At 34.5% G+C, this 21,627-nt stretch overlaps 1 protein-coding gene and 1 long non-coding RNA gene across 2 annotated transcripts; one reads left to right on the plus strand and one right to left on the minus strand.

Annotated features, from left to right (window-relative positions):
* Positions 1-1,878: 1,878 nt before the first annotated feature.
* On the minus strand, positions 1,879-4,885 carry LOC130727011 (uncharacterized). The gene is made up of 2 exons (XR_009015077.1): positions 3,494-4,885; positions 1,879-2,226 (listed from the first exon to the last, which is right to left on the minus strand). It is a non-coding gene; the product is annotated as an uncharacterized LOC130727011 (long non-coding RNA).
* A 7,498-nt stretch (positions 4,886-12,383) lies between these two features.
* On the plus strand, positions 12,384-15,363 carry LOC130725917 (tRNA (guanine(9)-N1)-methyltransferase). The gene is made up of 3 exons (XM_057577106.1): positions 12,384-12,954; positions 14,137-14,496; positions 14,867-15,363. Exons 1-3 carry the CDS (start codon positions 12,493-12,495, stop codon positions 15,080-15,082), a joined length of 1,038 nt encoding a protein of 345 aa, XP_057433089.1. The 5' UTR covers positions 12,384-12,492; the 3' UTR covers positions 15,083-15,363.
* Positions 15,364-21,627: the final 6,264 nt, after the last annotated feature.

Consider the following 21,627-nt stretch of genomic DNA (forward strand, 5'->3'; position numbering starts at 1 on the left):
TGAAACTAACCCCTTTTGTTTCTCACGTTTCTTGCAATTGTGCCCTCCAATTGCTGCTTTTCTTTAATAAAAGAAACTAATGTTTCAGCTTGGTTAGAAGGTAAAAGTAAAATTGACTTGACTGTTATATTAACTAGTATACCGACCCGTGCCATGCACGGGTAGTGTTTTCTGAAATTTTTTAAACTTATTATATTTGAAATACTTGTAGTCAAATTATATTTGAACTAATTATGATATATTTCTAAACTTTTGAATTTTCTTGTGCTTGTTGTGTGGCTAAGTAATATATTACAATTTATTTCCAATATCGTATTAATCCTGCGACAATGAAATAAATGTATTGCAAATGAGAATTCAGATTATAAGAACAAAAACTTGAAATAAATGTATCACAAATGGCTCATTTCATATTTGAGAATGGTGACATATAAACAAACATTTTGTCAGTGACTATTCTCTATAAAAATGGAAACAGTTGCTTCTTTTCAGTTGTTGTTTCACCATTACCATTCTAATCACATTTGCATACAAATAGACCCTTGTACCACATCTCATTGAACAATATTGCTAGATTTGTTGAACATATATCAATTCCAAGGCTTGAGCAACCATGTCCTGAACATACTAACAAAATTATAATGAATTTTCTTAAATTTTATCACTATATTTTATAAGTTTCTATTTTGCAAATAAACACCTGCCAACGGGTTAGTTATTACATTCCTTCAAGATCATGTTACTATATCAAATATGAGTAAGTCTCATATTAGAAGATAAAAATAACTTTGAGCAGTTTATAAGTGAGGGGACTCATATGCGTAATGTCTTAAGGTTTTGAGTCCACTCATTGTTTGCTCTTTAGCCCAATATCCATTTTAGTTTAAATCATCTTCTTTGGTCTAGCCATGATGACCAGCTCCTTGTGTTGAAAGTTTTCCTTGCAATGTTGGGACATGTGTGTCCTGTTGATCAGCCCAATGACGGTCCAAGTATTTGGAGGCTTCCGCTTTCGTTTGAGATGCACTCACACTTGAGGGGAGATTGTTATGATATTAAGTGTGAGTAATTCACTGGATCATGATGCAAAATAGTCAAAAACCCTTTGAGAAAATGCTTTGCTAGGGTTGCAACAGTGAGTGTCGTTTCTCCCCCTTTAGGGCCCTTTCGGGGACTTCTCTTCCTTTAGGAGGCTCCTTTCCCGCTTTAGGTAGGTCTTCTCCCCACAATAGGTGAATTTCCTTCCACAGTAGGTGGATTGGTTACCCAAATAAGTGGGTTTTTTCTTAGTTTTTGTTTGGATCTTCTCTTGGCCACCATAGCCTCCGCCCTTGTCATCCCTTTCTCCACCTTGGCCGCCTCTCCCACCTCCATCTAACCATGGGAGCCTTGCTGTAGATCCAGTGCTGGTTCAGCCACCACCTCAACGCCGCAGATGCCGTAAGCACTGCCGCAACACAGGTTGTCGTCGTAACCCAGATTTGAGGTCATCCTCTTCTTCGTTCTTTCTAGCAGAGTTCTGGGTAGAAAGCTGAAAGATTTGAGTTGAAAGGTAAAAGTTTTGGTTTGTTTCGTCTTGGAGAAGAAGTGGAAGTGGGGTTTGGGCCGTTCTCTGCGTGCTCATCCTCTACACCACCGATCAGTTTGCTTTTATCACACTTCTTATGTTGCTCCATCACCTCCCTATTTCTAAGAGATGCTGGATTATCCCTCTATTGGTGCCGCTGAAGTCATTCTTGGTCTTTCTTTATATTCACACAGGTTGCAACTGCGGCAGAACCGAGTGAGTTGTTTTTATTCGATTAAAAAAAACGTCTCTTACCTTATGGACACAGTTTCAATATGGCGACTGTGACATAATTGAAGGAGAAGGAATACTAATACGCTGAATTAGAAATGAATTGAATTCTCAATATTAGCCATTGAAAGAAAATGTGACTACATGTGAATTGAAATGAATTGTTTCTCCATATGAGAAAGCCTTAACAAAAATATGCATCAATGAAGATTAATGGATTAAAAAAGAGACGAAATTGCTTCATATTTTAACATTTTTATCTAGTTTTTTTTTTCTCTATCCAAAATTGTTTCTCCATATGATGACAAAAGCTTCTTCCTTCCTTCTGCTATTTGATTGAAGAAATCATCGAGTTTCCCTGTTGTAGTTTCTAAGTAGCTCTTCACTTTATCAAACCATGCCAAACTTGTCCAAGTTGTGCGCATTACCTAGGGAAAATAGAAGTATTTAAATGCAGATGCTCTAATTTTTTTAATAAGCCGTGCAGATGCTCTAATGAAACTAAAATAGAACAATGATAAAAATGACATGAACATACTATTTCATAAAGATGATCACCATATGCAACAGATTAAAGGTTTAGAGCTGAAGCTTCACCTTTGTCAGAACTATTTCACGAAGAAGATCACCATATACAACAATGATAAAAATGACATGAGCAGGTTATCATGTCTGCTTCAATTTCTAAAATAGTCATGTCATAAACTGCTTAGCACAGAAATAAACATGAAATAAAATTAGAAGAAATGTCGGTTATGAGGAAAAAGCATGGATCTTAAGCCTTTAATTTTTTTTCCATTCGTATTACATAACTTTCTACCATATTGATAAAAAAGCTGAAGAGATGGGAGCAAAAACATCAAAGTAATGAAACAAACACAACTTTGCACTGGCAGAGCCTAAGACCCAAAAGTTGCAGCATGCAGCCAAAGAAACAGCCTGGGGTTATGCACTATTTTTAACTTTGAGTAAAATTCAATTACAGTCATTCCTACCTTTTCTATCTCAAATTTATTTTTCCTCTTCAACGGCTCATCCAAGAGAAAATCTAATTACATTCATTGTTCTGTACCTCTCTTTCCCACTTCCCTGATGAGTGATGACCCTAATTCCCATCCTCTAGAGCAACTATCATTCTTATTATTAAAAGTTTAAAACAAACAAATGAACAACAATGATCATTAGCTTAACCATTTCCTTTTTAATTAGTATTTTGGTTTCTAAAAGCAACTTGACCAACAGACCAGGTTGCAAAGATGTAATCATGCAAACAAAGTGTCAGTTTGGATAACAATCTAACAATCCAACTGAAGTTATAATTTATTAAAAAATGAATTATATATCAGTACTTAAAGAAGAAAATTCATCAAAGTAAAATTCATGTCACATTAGTTGAAAGCTTTATATTCATTAGTTTTATTTTACATATTAAGTACTGTATCACACCTTAAATTACATACTATATAGTCAGCAACATATTGATCTCTTCTTGAAAAACTCAAACTAATAAATCGACAGACCTACCATAATGGTCTTAACCTTCACCATGGGTTATCACACATAGTTGCTTATTTGGATAGGAAATTGCAAGTTCAATTTACTCTAGCAACATGAGTATCAGTCTTGAAAACATATTCAATAGATAAACAATGCCAAAGAAGCATACATAATTAATTATTTGTTTGTTATGTGTACCTCCAGGTGTTGTTGTATCAGTTCTTTTCTAAAAAAGAATTAAAAAGTTATCAACTCGTTGCCAAATCCCAGAGAAAATGGCCGAACTACATTCTCATGTCAACTTCTCTTTCATAATGGGTTCGTTTGGCATCCTCAATGACATCTATGTCATCCTGCAAAATTAGAGCACAAAAGGGTATTAATTAGAACAGGTGAGTGTTAAAATGATCAAAACTCAAAAGCAATGAGGTTAGGCTTATGAGGCAGAACATATGCAGGTAGACAACAAATCAGATTTAATCAAGTCAGTTCATGCTATAGAAATATTCAGCATCTAAAACATGTAAAAAAGGTTCATATTAAAAACTATACACATTCTTAAAGTAACTTTTAGAGTTAAACACTGAAAAGAGTATATATCGGTGAAGAAAGATGCTTCAATTATCATAGCCTATTCCATTAAGTAACCATAGCCAATTTTCTTCAAAGGCAAGAGCAAGAACAGAATGTCGTATATGCTGAATAGCTTGTAGATGTTCAAGAGGGTGAAATACAAACTCAGTTCCTCAAGGTGGAATAGGTTAGGTTGAGCATGATATCGACACACTATCTGTAGCAAATCATTCTTATTCTCCTATCAGAGCCATTCACAACAAAGAAAAGGTGTTAACTTATAATCAAACACCATAGAAAATTAAAATGTTAGAATCTAAAAAGACTACATAAGATACTCTTAGATATCTTAGATCAGAAAGCAAAGAGATGAAAATATAGCATGCTTCATCAAACCACCATGAACTACTGTCCTCTAGTTGCAGCCATGAAGCTTCTCCTTGTTTCCTCTTCTCTCGGTTTCCCTTTGTTTTCTGATTGCGCAGGAGACGACGACTTGAAGAAGATATCCGTGAGTGATGCTTAATAGCCACATTTGTTGTTTTCAATCGAAGAGAGAAATCGTAAAAAAATTATCTGGGTTGAGACGTGAGAGTAGCAATTGAAGAGCTTCCCTCTTTCCAAACAAATCCTAAATTAACAACTCTTTACTGTTAGATGAAGCCCCCAATCTATCCGATCCAGGCTCCATCTCGAATCTCCATAGTCTTCACCCTCGAGAACCCAGAGCAACCCATTCCGCTACCGTCGTCATCAGCCTTCAAAACATCCGCCCAGAGGAGAGGAAGTGATCCAGATTCAAAGTTGTCAGCAATCAAAGGAGAGGAAGTGATCCTGCAGAGCCAGTGCTTTCATTCATCCCTATTTGTAGAACGATCAATAAGAATGCATGCAACAGTTTCAAATTTCAAATAAATATCATCAAATTTCTAAAGCAGTAGAGTTAATGGTTGCAGACACGCAAAGCAACCCAGATAGTAGTATAGCACAAATACTTTTCTCTCTGTAAGTTGATTGGATATTGTGGGCGGTTTGGGTAAATTAATAAAGATAAATTTTAAAAAGCAATTTACAGCATTTAATGAAGATAAAATATTGAGCCAGTAAAATTTCCAATGCAGCAAGCTGATAGGTGAGTTGGGGCGGTTAGAGAGTAAGTAGGGTATGATAACCTACATTTAGGTTTTTAAAATTACGCAAAGCACCTGCAGATAAAGATTGAACCTGTAAAATTTCAAATGCTGCTCGCTGATAGGCCGTTTGGGGCGGTTGAAGAGGTTTTAGGGTATGATAACCTAAAGTTAGGTTTTAAAAATTAACTGATATCTTCATTATTTAAACATATATTTTGTGGCCACGTGTTGAAATCTAAAACTTGCCAAAAATAGTTATTTAAATTTCATTTAGAATTTTTTTTAATAATTCTGCTAACGTGCGCAAGATGGGGTGGGTTCCTCTAGTGACACGTGGCAAACTTTCCTTCTAATGGTTTCTCCTTTTATTTATATTGAGATTGAGATTAAAGAAATATTAAATAATATTGATTTTCAAAAAAAGAATATTAATTAGTTTTTAATAAACTTTTATGTTATTAATTTTATTAATTATTGATTTTAGGAAATTTTCAATTCTCATGTATAATATAATATTAATTAATATTATTTAAATAATAATTATTAAAAATAATAAAATTAAATTAAATACTATTTTTAATATATAATAAATATTAAATTAAGTATTAAAGTTAGTTTTTGACTTGACCTGTATATTAATAACAATATTAATTATTTATTGATAGACTATATTACTGATTGTATAGCTTTTAAATTTCTTATAAAATTCTTTTTTTTTTGAAAGACTTATAAAATTCATATTAATACTATTTAAATGATGAGTTTCAAAAAAAAATATTTAAATGATGATTACCAATTCACAATAAAAATGATTTTCATAACAAAAAAGATAAAAACGATTTTCTATTAGTATTGAGGTTTTTTTAGAAAAAATATATATAGTAAAAGTACGTGCGAATGTCTAATATGTTTTATGTTATATATATATATATATATATATATATATATATATATATATATATATATATATATATATATATATATACTCTACATAAGTATGTATGTTCATTCATTCAAAAAAAAAAAGTATGTATGTACATTGAAATTTTTTAATAAATTTAGGGTTAAATATATTTTTTGTCCTTGAACTAAAGTGTGATTTTGATTTTTGACTACGTAATAAAAATTATGTGGCTTTTTATCCTTTAACTTGTAAAATAGTTTGGTTTTCACCCTTTTACCGTATTGAGAGCTGAGTTGGCATGCCAGCGTGTAGGTTACATGATGACATGTATTTTTTTTGCCGATTCCATTTAATTTATTTTCCACATCGTATTTTAGAAGAAAGGTTTTTAGTTTGCCCCTATTACGATTTACATTTTTGGTTTTTCCCTCTCACATTGTACCCTAACTTAGAAACTTCTAGTTCTCGTTCTTCTATTTTTCGTCGCACTGGGCCGCTGCCTACGTCCCTTGCGTTGCCGTTCTCCTCGCGCTCGTTTGATGTTGTACATGTCTTCATTGATCGTGGATTGGGTGGGTGAACAGAAGCAAACTTGAAGAACATAAACAAATTCACGAAATCCTAACAGGGAACATCATTTTCACTCTAATTAATGATTGTTACGTATTTGGGGACCAAAATCTTATTCGAAAACCCTATTCCAAAATCTTATGGTTAATCACGCGGTTGTTGTTGATTAGCGGGTGAGGACCAAATCTTAGGGTTTCGATTTTGCGCATAATTTAGGGGTGGGGACCAAATTAAGTATTGCGGGACTAGTCCTCTGCTACTCGTTGGGTTTTTGTGCTTGATTTTGGGGCGGGGACCAAATCTGACTAACAATTATTTTCATATTTCATGGTTTTATATTTAGAGGTAGGGACCAAATCTTAACTTCTATGAGGTTGTCTATTGTACGGAAGATGACTTTCACACTGGTTGTTCATCATAGAGGTGGATTTGTGTAAACCCCTCAGTGAGAGTATTAGGGGGTGATATAGTTGCATTTCATGACTTAGACAGTGATGTTTGGTCGTACTTTGAAATGCTTGATATAGTAAAGGGTTAAGGATATATACGGAGGTTTCAAATGTGGTTGAAAAAATGAGAAAGATTTTGATACTTTTTGAAACAGATTACAAGTGATGGTGAAGCCATTTGGTTGGTTTATATGCTGAGAAATATATATGTGAACTATTTATTTATATTGTTCATCATATGGGTGGATTTGTGCAAAACCCTCGGTTGAAGTATTAGGGGGTGATATTGCTGCATTTCATGACTTGGACAGTGATGCTTGGTCGTACTTTGAAATGATTGACATAGTAAAGAGTTTGATATATATAGGGAGGTTTCAAATGTGGTAAAAATATGAGGAAGATTTTGATACTATCTAAAATAGAATACAAGTGATGGTGAAGACATGGAGGTTGGCTTATATGTTGAGAAATATAGATGTGAAGTGTCTATTTATATTGTAATAAGGTTATGGTGGACGTCCTTGTGGTGGTGGAAGAGTCCCCTTTAGCTTTAGAGGAGCCCCATTTAGTTTTTTAGGAGACACCTTTGATTGTAAAGGATCCTCCTTTGATTGTTGAGCAACCCCCTCTAATTCCCCTTTGATTGTTGAACAACCCCCCTCTAATATTAATGATGTAGTGCTACCAGTGCCTGAAAATTCTGTTGCAGGAGGAGTTAATTCTATGAAAGGTAAGAAGGTTGTTGGAGCAGTGAATGTTATGGAAAAGGGAAGACAGTGGATGGAGCAGTGAATGGTTATGTGAAGGGGGAAAAAATGTTGGAGCAGTTGTTGAAAGGTTTTTACCACACGTACTCTTGAATCCCTTTCAAGATTCAATTGTAGTACAACAAAGGGTTATATCGTATCAACGGGAAATTGGAAATACAATGTTGTTCTTTAGCTAAATCACGTAAGCAATGAGGGTTTCAAAATGATTGATTGTTTCGGTAACCAAAAGAACATGTAAGTTAAACAAAACGATATAAAAGAGGATTGAAATCAAGAGGAGACAATTGTTGGAATTGGAATTCGTCGATTGACTTTACGCACTCTAGACTTCATCCATAAACCTTGTCCTATAATTAATTTCATCACATCATATCTTATCTCACTACACGGTCTTCTTGTGTGAAGATTATCGTCTTACTAAGTTAACCCTCAATCTCTTGATTGATTAACAAAGCAAGAAGCATTAAGCATGGATGTTAGTTTGACAAATGATTTAATTCTATCTCTAGATCTTAGATTCATTAGATGATATTTACCTAGATCAAATTCAATTAGCTAGTTCTCCCTAAACCTATCAAATCCATTTTCATGTCTTAGATATCAAGCCAAAATAAGTATTAAGAACAAAGTAAAATCATTGAAACCATTCATAGAAACAAAGATTCATATATATAGATCAAAATGAGTCCATCAAAGTCAAAAGGCTACAACCAATCCCAACAGTAAGAACTTAGCTATCCATTTCCACGGATGCTCAAAAGCTTAAAGAAAAACGATAAAGAAGACGATGATCGGCGGCGTCTCCAGCGCAACGAACTATCAATGACCTCAAAGTTCCTTCCTTTTCTCCTTGGGTTGAGCTCTAGTTGTTTTCCTCCTTTTTTCCTCTTTCTAAATCTGATTTCTTAACTCTCATCCTTTCCTTTCAGCTAGAACCGACCTATATATAGTGTTTTTACGAACAGGGCGCTCAACCCCCAGTTACCTCAGACTTGGGTTTCCTTTCTAGTGCATGGGGTGCTCATACCTGGATTTGGCTCCTTTTTTTTAGTGGGCAACAAATCCGGTGATGTGTGTGTGCTATGTGTAATTTGGTTTTATCATACTACTACGGGAGTGTTGCAGGAACTGGTTGTAGGTGTTGTCTTCATTTTGCTCTCTCTTGTCTGGTTGCGTGAAGTGGTTTGCTGAGGGTTTGTTGTTTGTTTTTCTTTTGTTGGGTTTGGTCATGTTTTTTGGGTTGTAATTTTCGCGGGGTAGTTGAATTTTGTTTGTTGGGGTCATTATTTTGCTGTGTGGTGGTCATGCTTTATGCATGTTTAGTTTTCCAGATTTGTTGTTATTTTGTTTCGGGTTGTAGTTTCCTGGCTACTTCCATTTTTCTTTTCTTTTTTTGAAACGCATTTTTCTTTTCTTCTGCATTTGGGTTTAACACCTCATGTGCTAAGTTTGAATATAATATTTGGCTTACCAAAAAATCATTATCCTAATTATTTTAATAATTATGAAATAATAATTACTACTCTTACACTTCATAGGGTTGTTCTCTGGACTTATCTTTTTCATCAATAATATCCTTTTGTTTTAGAAAAAAATATATTATATAAAAGTGTCTTTAACGATTCACTAACATTATTTATAGACGATACTTACTTTAAAAAAGTATCATTTATAGAGTCAAACTCAGTTCAAATTTATATCTATATATTGTGACTTTTTCATTGGGATGTTGAAAATAAGAGAGTTGAGTTTATTAGTATTTCATTTCACAAAACATGTTGAAGGCGTTGGTTATTATTTCTGTGTTGGTGATTATTGCCACTGACTTGTTTATAATCCCTACCCATGGTTCTCCAAGAAGACATGTGCGTATTCAAAATGACTTGGGTCCTGGTATTATTCTCTATGCACATTGTTGGTCGGGGGATGATGATATCGGTCGATGGTATCTTTCCAATGGACAATCTTTTGGATGGTCCTTCAAAGATAATATTATTAGCAAAACTAAATTTTGGTGCACTGTGAAATGGAACAATGTGGAAGAGAAGCATTTTTTAATTTACAGGTCCAGACACGATGGTAAGCAGTGTGCATCGAAATGTTGGCGGAGTATTAAACAAGATGGAGCTTATTTTTACTTGGACTACTATGACGTCTGGGAGAAAAGATACCCATGGTGAAGCTTTAAGCCATTTTTTATTGTTGAGAGCTTTATGCCCTTTATGAAGGGTATTATATAAATAAAGTGCATTATATAAAATTTGTAGTGATTTATCTATTTTACTAATAAAAGGATATTTATATATATATATATATATATATTTCATGTTCAAATTTTCTTTTTATACATGTACAAAAGTTATCTACACATGTTAAAGAGTTTCATTCCAGAGGTGCCATTAAATTATAATCCAAAAGTATGTATTTATGAGAAAGAGTATGCACCCCTCGTTTTTGGAAAATAGTCTCTTGCATAAGCACTAGAACACACATTGTTGTTTTTTTTTTAATAGACAAATGTTAGTTGTTAGAAATATTAGTAAATTAATCATTCTTTCGAGTTCGAATCCGGGACCCTTCACCCTTTACCCCACCCAACCCTTATGTCCCTAACTCTTACCACTTGAGCTATCTTCGGGGATAGAACGCACATTGTTGTATTCGATGGTTCCAATTTTTTGTTTGTTAGATGATCCAAATCCAATTTTATTATGATTTTTTTTCAAGATTCACTTTTTCCTGTGGGCATCTCAGTTTCAAAGGGTCAATGTTGATATTTCCATATTTATGATTTCTTCATCTATTAGTTTCGAGATTGTGATCTTATGGTAAAATTAAAATAAAAAATGGTTTAGGTGAGCAACAAGGGGGGTGTGGCGTTTGTTTGACAACAAAAATTGTACGAAATTTAAAGAATAAATAAAAGAGTAAAGTACACTCACCTCCCTCAAGTTTTGTTAGAATAACACTCCATCCCATTCTTATCTAAAATCTACACCCCAGTTCATTTTATATAGAGGCAAATTTAGTGACGAAAAATATTCTTCATTACTAATTAGTTATTGTTTAAATTGTTAATCAATAATTTCAAAAAATATTTTCAATATAATCCAATAAATATAAAAATGAAAACATCACAGTCCTCCTCATTCTCTCAATCGTGTTCTTCCTCCGTAAATTCACAATGCAAATTCTGCAATAGCACACATGACCGGTTGACAAACCATATCTCGAACATAGTGAAACATGCTTGTGTTTTCATATTTGGTAATAATTCAATTTTAATCAAAATAATCTATTTATACCTCCAATTTTTAAAATTGGATTGTAGACCTAAAAAGCAACACAAATGGGTGAAGAAAATAGAGAAATAAAATTAAGAAATATGAAGTGGATCAGAGGTTATTAGAACCCAACGATGCGGTGGAGCACCGTTTTTAACAAAATCCAACAACATCTTAAACCAACAAAGCGTTCGCTCACAACTTAAAGGGGTGAAGTTGACAACAAGTAGTGGAACAAGTGGCTTTGGGGATGTGCGATTCACGTTCTGGGGTTCAGGTCGAAACAAAACTTTGAGGCATGGTGGTGCCATGGGGTTTCACATTCTGGGATGGTTGTCGTCGTGTTAGAGGGAGCAAAGGTTTAGTGGTGACCGTTTGTGGTGAGAAATATGATTTGGAGATGGATGAGACGTGGACTTAACAGACAGAGTGAATGGTTTTTTTAAATTTAATTTAGTAAAATTATTTTCATAAATTGATGTATGATAGTGTATATGCATTTAATTTATTTAAATTTTAACTAATTAGTAATTATTTTTTATTAGTGACGAATTTGTTTTCGTCACTAAATTTTGCCTTTATAAAAAATGGGGTGGAGTCTAGATTTTAAAAAATAATGGGGTGGAATGTCATTCTTGCAAACCTTGAAGGGGGTGAGTGTATTTTACTCTAAATAAAAACATACAGATGTGTAAATAGTGTAAAAACGATGAATATTTACTTTTGAGAGATAAAATCATTGTTTAGCGGTGTTGTTGTATCATATTTGGTTCTTTGCTCTTTATAAAAAAACAAAAATTTATTTGGTTCTTTGCTGGTCTCGTTGTCACTCTTTGTGAGTTGGGTTATTGTCGACTCTCCTAATTTTTTTTCCCTGTAGAAAAGGGTTGTACACCTTTAATATTATCCTAGTCAATATATATTTTATTTAAAAAAAATTATCGAATCATAATTTGTGAAAAAACATAAAGTAAGCAAATAGCAAAAAAAAAAAAAAAAAGAAACCAAAGACTAGACACTCTAAAGTTACAATGGCAGTTGATTATGATTTTCCCACTTTATTCATACAATTGTCAATTCTACATTTTAAGTTGCTAACCGGTTTGGTTAAGCCAATTAATACTTTTATAGTCTTATTCAAAATTAACGTGTGGTTTGTTCAAGCGGTACATGTTTATTTCCCATTAAGTAATATCTCGGAAGTAATATCTCGGATTTGAGTCTCGTAGATGAAAAAAATCTCTGTTAGGAGAGTTAACCCTACCATAATATGAATGTTTCCACTCGAACATAAGGAGGACACCTGTCTTACACCAAAGAGAAATACGATATCCAAACACATTATCATATACATGTTTTCATAATGCAATAACTATGTATAATATATGTCTATCATATTTATCCCAGTCCCACTGGGTGCGAGGATACACAATATATACTTGAATAATAAGCACTTCTGTGTTTCTCCCCGGAAAATTTTAATTTTGGGGAAAAACAAATCCCTAGTACCAACAATGACGGAAGCGCACGGCGATGCCGGAGTTTCGCCGGCGAAGACGGCTACGGCGACGGTAGAGCCTCAAAATGACGGAAAGGCCCTCGGGGAGGAAGAGGAGGAGGAGCCTTGTGGCGTTGTCTTGTCGAAGAACGCGCAGAAGAAGCTGGCGAAGCAGCAGAGGTGGGAGGCGAAGAAGGCGGAGAAGAAGGCGGCGGAGAAGGAGCAGAAGAGGAAGGAGGTTGAGCGGAAGCGGAAGGAGTGGGAAGAGAGCCTGGCCGGTCTCACTGAGGAGGAGAGAGCGAAGCTTGTGGAGTCGCGAATGAGTCTCCGTAAGGAGAGGATGGAGAAGAGGAACGTGGAGAAAGATTGCAGAAGGGAGAGACTCAATCGAGCTAAAGACGAAGGCCAAAACGTCGTCGTTGATCTCGAATTCTCTCACCTCATGAACCCTAACGAAATCCGCAGCCTCGTTCAGCAGGTAATAACAATGAAATGAGATTTTGTTCAATTAGGCTTACTTTCAACTTTCAAGTATGTTAGAGAATCATTCATTATATGAAAATGGTATTCAAGGGTCTTCACTAGAATGTTCATTGTTTATGGATCAGTATGAAAACATTGTACCTATTAGAAGCAAATTTTAGTATGAACTCATTTTTTGAGCTGTTGAGTAGGAAAATTAGTTTCAAAAGATATAAAATTTTCATAGTAGTTTATAATGGAAATCATGCTAAAGGTCTCTATCAAATTAGCAGTGTTGTTAATTGCGGATGGCGGGTCATGGCGGAAAGCTGAAATCCTGCCATACATGACAAATAATGGCGGAATATTGCGGCCATATGGCGGGATATCGGCCATGGCGGAAAGCCAAAAAACCGCCATGAGAAACTGCCATGGCGGATATTTGATAACACTGCAAATTAGTCCCCTTGAATTTGTTTTGTAGTTAAAAAGTGAACCTCAAAGTACCTGATGAGAGTTTGAACTATAACATGACCAAAAGGTGTATCTTTTAAGAACTAGTTTTGACTATTTACTCATTATGAAATGAATTCTAAGAGTAAAGAATATGTAATTTAACATGAGACCAGTTGTAAGAGCGGATGAGAAGAAAGAGAAAAGTAGATAGATGTAGAGAGAACGGTGTTGTTAAGCATGGATCGTGGAAAATAGCGGAAAGCCAAAAATCCGCTATGTCAAGGACTCATAGCAGAAAATAGCGGACATCGGTGAGCCCTCAAAGCGTTACGCTATAGCGCTGCGATATCTGCTATTTGACAACATTGAGAGAGAAACAAGTAGAAGATTGGAAGTTAAAAATTTCTTTACAATTACATATTGTAAAAAAGTAATGAATTACTGTTTGGAATTAGCATTTGTTTGTGTGATTGGATGATTGTTGCACCCTTGATTTTGAATGAGCAAGAATTTGTTGAATTGGTGTTACTTACAATCGAGTTTAAGGTGAAGAATTTATGAATGGAAAAATTTATCTTAAACTTTATAGGAAATTTTAGTCAAACCTTTTCTGTGCGAGCTTGATTTTGATGAAATCTGTTTTATAGAATTTGGATGTTTGCTCGAGTTATTGAGGGCAAATCCCAACATATTTATTCATTACTTTTTATCATATATTTTTATACTATGGAATCATGTGCAGGTTATGTATTGCTATGCGGAGAATGGAAGATGTGCTTCCCCTGCTCATCTTTGGCTCACTGGCTGCGAAGGGGAAATGGGAAACCAGTTGAAAAGGATTCCGGGCTTTGATAAGTGGATAATAGAGACGGAAAACAGGTCCTATATTGAAGCATTGCAAGATCGTAAGGAAAATTTGGTGTATCTCACGGCAGATTCAGAAACTGTTCTTGAAGAGCTTGATTTGAAGAAGATATATATTATTGGTGGGTTAGTGGATAGGAACCGGTGGAAGGGTATAACCATGAAGAAAGCACAAGAGCAAGGAATCCAGACAGCTAAACTCCCAATTGCAAATTTCATGAAGATGTCTAGTTCTCAGGTATTGTTTATCTTAATAGCTCTTTCTTTTTCTTTTTCTGAGAAATTGGATCTATCAAGTGGCATTTATAAAAGTAAATCATTGCACATCTTGTGGCATTATGCTTCGTTTTTCCTTTCCTCCTTCTGTTGAACTGATCATGTCATCTGCAAGTGAGACTTTGTTGTGGTTAATTGAACCTTGAATGCCACAAACTTTGTCCTGATGGATGCTGGTGTCAAAGTTCTCAATTGATAAGTTGCATGTTTGCAGAGAACTTGTTTCTTTGAGTGTGCACCTTTACCCTGCAAAGCCTTCTGATATCTGACAAGTGACAACATTGTAGTTTTCCGCTTAGAAAATGTTAAATTTCCTTTTGTATCCTAAACAGGTTCTTACTGTGAATCAAGTGGTAGAAATACTACTCAAGTTCCTAGAGACAAGGGATTGGAAGACTTCTTTCTTTAGTGTTATCCCTCAGAGGAAAAGATGTCAAGCCGGTTCAGAAGGAAATGCTGAAGATACATTAGAGGAAGAATGTGAAGAAAAAGGCGATGCAATGGAAAGTAAAAAGAAATGTATTGAGGTAGTCCCCTCTAACTGTTAGAAACTTGGAATAGACACTGGCAACAACCTTAAAGTATTCCCTCAAACATAGTGGTCTTCTCCAACACATCAAGACACAAGGTTCAAAATCTGAGCTTTCCCGTGCACTCTTCATAGTTCATGAGAACTAGCAAAATATTTGTATTCTTTTTGACGAAAACTGTTACCAGATTTTGTATTAGTTTTTTCTTTAATATGAAATGTAGTGGATTTTAGACATATTTTGTGAGGGAAAATAATTTTACATAATATTATGTAATACATAATACATAGTTTAGTTCAGTTCCTCCCCTTCCCCCAATGAGGTCATTTTCTTTCTGTAGGTAGGATTTCTCCTCCCCTCTCCTCCATGTTCTTATCCACCCTTCTTCACCGCCACCTGTTGTTTCTTCTACCTCTCACCGCCATCACCTCTGATTTCTCCTTCTCCCATTGCCCTGCTTTGCCTCTCTTTTTTTAGTATCATCATCCTTTCTCCACCTTGGTTTGCAGCTTCAGCCAACTTCATGTGCCTTACTTGTTGCGGTTGAGCCGCCTATTTCATTGTCATCTCTTTCAACCGAGCCTGTGGGGCCTAAAGATAAGGGCAACGAAGAAAATCAAAGAATAGGATCTAAGAAATATTTTAACTAAAGGCTTAGTTTGATGTAAAATCTAACTTTAAATATATGCTTAGTCTTCGGTCAAGTTTTCTTACTTTGGTTCATTTTTTTTTTTACTTTTTTTTGATGCATCGGAAAATTAACAACAGACAAAGAGTATAACTAGGGGACGGTTAGAGAATCTTTCAACAGAAGAATCTCTAGCTTGGGAGAAGGGAAATAAGAACACCAACTAGGGGAGAAAGTGCACCCCGTCTAGCAAGCAAATCAACCGAAGAATTACTATCACGATGAATCCACAACACTCGAGCCCTCCGATCTCTATCTAGGAGCTCACGAATGTCACCCGACACCTGAGCATTGACATGGAAACACGCCCTATCACCATCCTCCAAAGTCGCCACCAGCTCAGAACAATCCACTTCACAAAGAACCCGACGGTGACCATGGTTCCACGCCATGTACATCCTATCTTTCAAAGCTATCGCATCTGCTAGAAACGTGCTTCTCGTGGATCCATGGCTCATAAACCCCACAAAATATGCATGCTAGTTTTTTAAATCACGATTGAATCCCAATAGTTTAGGTTAGAAGTATGCTAGTTTTTCTCTTTTAATGTTTCAAGTGTAACCAAGAAAAAAGTTTATTTATGCACATCGGTTTCTAAATTAATTTTTTTAAATATTTGTTTACCTTATATTACTACTTCATTCCATGTTAAAAAAAATCTTATTTTACTACTAACAAATTCATATTAAAATTAGAGATTAATTTCTATACACCGACAGTGTAAAAAGTTTTACACGGTCATTCCATCACAACCTTCCATTTCCTATTTTAAATATTATTAAATTCAAAATTAATTATGAACTAGCAAGATGGAGAGATGTGATTAAATGATTGTGTGAAACTTATTTAAGACTGTCGGTGCATAGAAATTAATATCTTAAAATTACAGTAAAAATATATGTAAATACCATTATCGTTGATAAAAAATCTAGGTACAATAAAAATTCTGGATATAGGTGCAGGATGGATACACCCTTTTAATAATTTGGTTGATTACTTTACCTTATTTGGAAACAAATGGGTTTATAGAATTAAAAGGCATGAAACCATTGCTAGATATAAAGTAGGATTAGTCGCAAAAGGATATATATAATCAAGTATAAGAATTGGATTATTTGGACACATTTTATCCGATAGCTAAGTTGACAGCAATGAAAGTAATCTTAGCTTTGGCAGCAACTCATAAATAATATTTCATCAGTTAGATGTGAACAATACATTCCTCCATGGCAATCTAGAGGGAAATGTTTATATGCATATGCCTGAAGGTGTTTTTATTGCTCAACTTAACCAAGTATGCTAGTTGTTTATATCTATTTATGGATTAGAGCAAGGAAAAATTGATATTCACAAGCTCGATCACTTAAATCATTCACTCTTCACGAAATTTCATGATAATAACTTCATAGCTTTAATAGTGTTACTCTTGTTGGTGATTATTTACCTGAGTTTGACAAGATTAAGCAATCTCTTAATGCTTGCTTTAGCATTAAAGACTTGGGAATACTCAAGTACTTCCTTGTTCTAGAACTTGTTAGGAAATAACACAACTCAAGAAATAAAACATGCAGAACTGCAATTAACAACACAAAAATATAACGTAAACTGTTGGAGAAAAACTGTTATTTTAATTTGTCAAAATTGACAATCAGAGAATAAACACTATGTGAAAATTGTTATAACTCATAGACTTCATTCTCAACCACCCATAACCTCGGTACACCCACACTCTTTAGAGTAAATATATAAACTACATCTTCTCACAATATTCTAAAACAAGAGCATGGAGAAAAAGAAAACACAAAGATAAGCTTAAAGTGCTTCCCGGTGTTGGTACTTGGTGTGTTGTAACAAGGAAGTTGAAATCTTTTTATTCAGCCTTGAACTCCTCCCCCTTCACCACGCTACGCAATGTGGGGCTTTCCCAAGATGCTGTCCCTGACCTCTTTCTTCCATTATCAACATTAGTAATGTGTGACTTACACTGCAATCAACCCCAAAAAATCCACCTTGATTGCATAAGTCTTCAATCTTCATTATCTACACCAACAATCATAGCTCTCATTGTCTTAACCAACAATCATAATTCTCATTGCCCATACTGACAAATAAAATCATCATATTCCACCATAAATAGTACATTTCACTTGAAACTCTCAAGAATTACACTTCACCTGAAATTAAATCATCCCAAGAATTTCTACATGTCGAAACCATGTTGGAAAGTTATGGTGCAACATCCATGTTGGCTTTTTCCAAAAGTTATTTAGACATCGACATAGCCACACACTTTGCATCGACGCCAACCAATGCCCGTGCATTATCACCACATACACCTTGCATCCATGTTAACCAATGCTCGCGTGCTTCCACCACACACCTTGCATCTACGTCGACCAATGTTTGCGTGCCACATAAACAATTTTCTTTAGATGCCAAAAACACCTTGTGTAATATATCTTTGATTGCATCAGCTCATCCATCACTTGTCGCAAACTAAGATTTCAGTTTAAACTGTGCACCCGGTAGGTTCCCATGAAAGAGAGGAGGGTCATAACAGACATGCCGGCTAAGTACGTACCAAGTATTTTCTAACTAGAATTTTTCTATAACAACACTTTCACAGTATCACTCTTCTTCAACGCTTTCACAATATCACACTTTTTTTTACACGGTCTTTTCTAATGTGAAAAATCAGACATCATTGCAACCACAGAGCATACTAAAAATGTAATATATCATCGAACCAGAAGCTCTGATACCCCTATTAGAAAATAACACAGCTGGACAAATAAAATAAGCAGAACTGCAATCAACAACACAAAATTAGAACATGGAAATCTCTAAACCGGAGAAAAATTCACGACCATTGTCAAAACCGACAACAAGAGAATAAACATTATGTTAAAATTATTTCAATACATAGACTTCACTCTCAACCACCTATAACCCTAATACACTCACACTTTTCAAAACTAATATTTAAACTACATCTTCTCACAATACTCTAAAACAATAACATAAAAAAAATATAAATATAAGCTTAAAGTATTTTATGGTGTTGGTACTTGATGTGTTGTAACACTGAAGTTGAAATTTTTATAGCCCTGGACTCCTCCATACTTCACCACTCTAGGCAATGCGAAACTTTTATATTCCTTAACATCTTTCTTCCTTTATCAATACTAGCAATGCGAGATTTACATTGTAATTAACCTAAAAAAAATTGCACATTCCTCTAAAGGAATCTCATTATGCCAAAGGAAGTATTGTCTGAACCGGAATGTCAGAATGCAAGCCAGCATCAACACCTCTTGATGCAACAGTGAAATTGAGCTTAGACAGTGGACAAAAACATATTGACATTGAAGGCTATAGAAGGCATATATATTCGGAGGTTGTTATACTTAACAAGAACAAGATATTGCTTTTGCAACTCATCAGTTGAGCCAGTTTATGGTAGCACTTGCACATGTTGTGGCTCATAATAACACAACAATTAGATTCTTGAGATATCTAAAAACAATTCACCTGGTCTAAGGTTATTCCTTTGACAACAACTCTTCAACTCAATTGCAGGGTTTCTCAAATGTAAATTAGGGAGGATGCATTGATTCTCGAAGATCAATTTCTGATTATTGTTTCTATCTTGCAACATTTCTAGTGACACAAAATTAATTCTGGTTATCTATTAAAATACAGTAAAAATATATGTAAATACCATTGTTGATAAAAAAAAATCTAGGTACACTATCTGTATATAGATGCATGGATACACCCTTAATTTAATTTGGTTTATTACTTTTCCTTATTGACTACTCATTTTTCTTTTCCTACCAAAAGTCCAACTTGACTAACGACTACTATGCCTTGACCGCTGTATATACAACAAATCCCCAATAAATGAGAAATGGTTCATAATGAATTTTTTTTAAAACAGATTCATGAACAAACATGAATACATCTGAACTCGGTTTTTTTTTGTGTGTTTTTGTTGTTAAATTAAATTATCCATAGTTTATATTATTAATTTTGCCCAAAACTGTTTCCATATGGAGTAGCACCTTAGCGGAAACTGGTTTATTAAAATTAAAAGTTTTTCCCAATCCAAATACAACTATGCATATTAATGTATGAGTATAATTTTTATGTATAAAACTTATTTACATTCTATATATGCCACATACCACGTAGGAAACATTCATTTTATATCTTAATTAAATTGAAATATTAAAAAATTATAATGTATGATGCATTACAAACATTAAATCCGTAATGTATCTGGAAAAAAAAAAAACTATGGACAATTATTTTATTTTATTTCACACCTCTCCAAAATCCATATAAAAACCCATGTGTATGATGAATTAGCCCCAACATTGTCTCTAAAGTTGAGAAACAATTTTTCTCAAATATGGGTACAGTAACCAAGCTAACAAAAGCTGGTAAAAAACCTAGCCACTATAGCAAAATCCCTTCACCAACCTCTAAAAAACACCCACAAACATACAAACATGTTTTGACACCAAATCAAGCAGCCCCTAACGTCTACACCCCCAAAAGAGATCCCCATTTGAAATCAATGAGGGTTATTAGCAGCTTCTTTACTGATAACAGAGCAGTTGCAACAGTTCTCATGATTTTGCTTTTAGGATCCTCCATTATCATGTACCCCCAATTTATGAGCCCAGAACCTCCCATTTTCTTACTTCTATGGTTTTGTTTCATCCCCATTTTTACCTTCTGTTATGCTGTTTACCTTGTATTTTTCGTTTGGTGATTTCAATTATCAAGGTTTTAATAATCATAGAGGTTGAACGCAAGGTGAAGATTCCCTTTTGTCATTAAATTTCGGAGAGAAATTCAAACTTTTACTATTATATATGTCATTTGATCCGGCTGAAGTCTTATTTCATTTTACATTTTTTTTATATTAGATTTTTCTTTATCATTTTCAAAGGGTGTGTTTGTGTATGAGAAATCAATATCACTCTCAAGAGAAGTACGTTTCTTTTCATGTTGTTGAAATTCTAACTATGATGATCATATGTTGTAAGTAGATTGCGATTTAAGTGGTCCTAAACGGCTAGTAAAATTCAAGCATGATATCGGTTGACCCATTTTATTGCAGATTTGTGGCATTCAAAATTGGAATTTAAGCAAAAATTACCACAAAACCAATTGTAGCGCGTGGGATAATGACTAAATGTTGATAACAAATTTTGTGGTATTCATAAAAGCCACAATTTGACATTCGTACAAAACATTTTCTTGTAGTGTTAAGACCTAAGTTAAGTCAAAAGCACTATTTTTTTTGCAAAGGGTGTGTTTGTGTATGAGAAATCGATATTACTCTCAAGAGAAATATGTTTCTTTTCATGTTGTTGAAATTCTAACTATGATGATCATATGTTGTAAGTAGATTGCGATTTAAGTGGTCCTAAACGGCTAGTAAATTAAAATTCAAGCATGATATCGGTTGACCCATTTTGTTGCAGATTTGTGGCATTCAAAATCGAAATTTAAGCAAAAATTACCACAAAACCAATTGTAGCGCGTGCGATAATGACTAAATGTTGATAACAAAATTTGTGGTATTCATAAAAGCCACAATTTGATATTCTTACAAAACATTTTCTTGTAGTGTTAAGACCTAAGTTAAGTCAAAATTAAAGCACTAGTAGGGTTGGCAATGGGCCCCGTGGATGCGCGTTTGGTCATTCCCACACTCAAACTCAAACCCAAATTCAATATGGGTGCAAAAGTTAAACCCAAACCCCTGGTTTTGGGTTACCCGAACCCAAAACCCAATGTGAGCACCGAAACGGCAAAAAACCCAAAAAATCGACCCGAAAGCAACATGTACATAAGAGAA

The sequence above is a fragment of the Lotus japonicus genome, chromosome 6 (assembly GCF_012489685.1).
Source record: "Lotus japonicus ecotype B-129 chromosome 6, LjGifu_v1.2".
NCBI lineage: Eukaryota > Viridiplantae > Streptophyta > Magnoliopsida > Fabales > Fabaceae > Lotus > Lotus japonicus.

What these genes read in the sequence shown, in the direction of transcription:
- LOC130725917 (XM_057577106.1), top strand. Translation starts at nt 12,493, where the DNA reads ATGACGGAAGCGCACGGCGATGCCGGAGTTTCGCCGGCGAAGACGGCT. An exon ending in TCCGCAGCCTCGTTCAGCAG is followed by an intron (nt 12,955 to 14,136) that starts GTAATAACAATG and finishes AATCATGTGCAG; the next exon opens with GTTATGTATTGCTATGCGGA. An exon ending in TGAAGATGTCTAGTTCTCAG is followed by an intron (nt 14,497 to 14,866) that starts GTATTGTTTATC and finishes TATCCTAAACAG; the next exon opens with GTTCTTACTGTGAATCAAGT.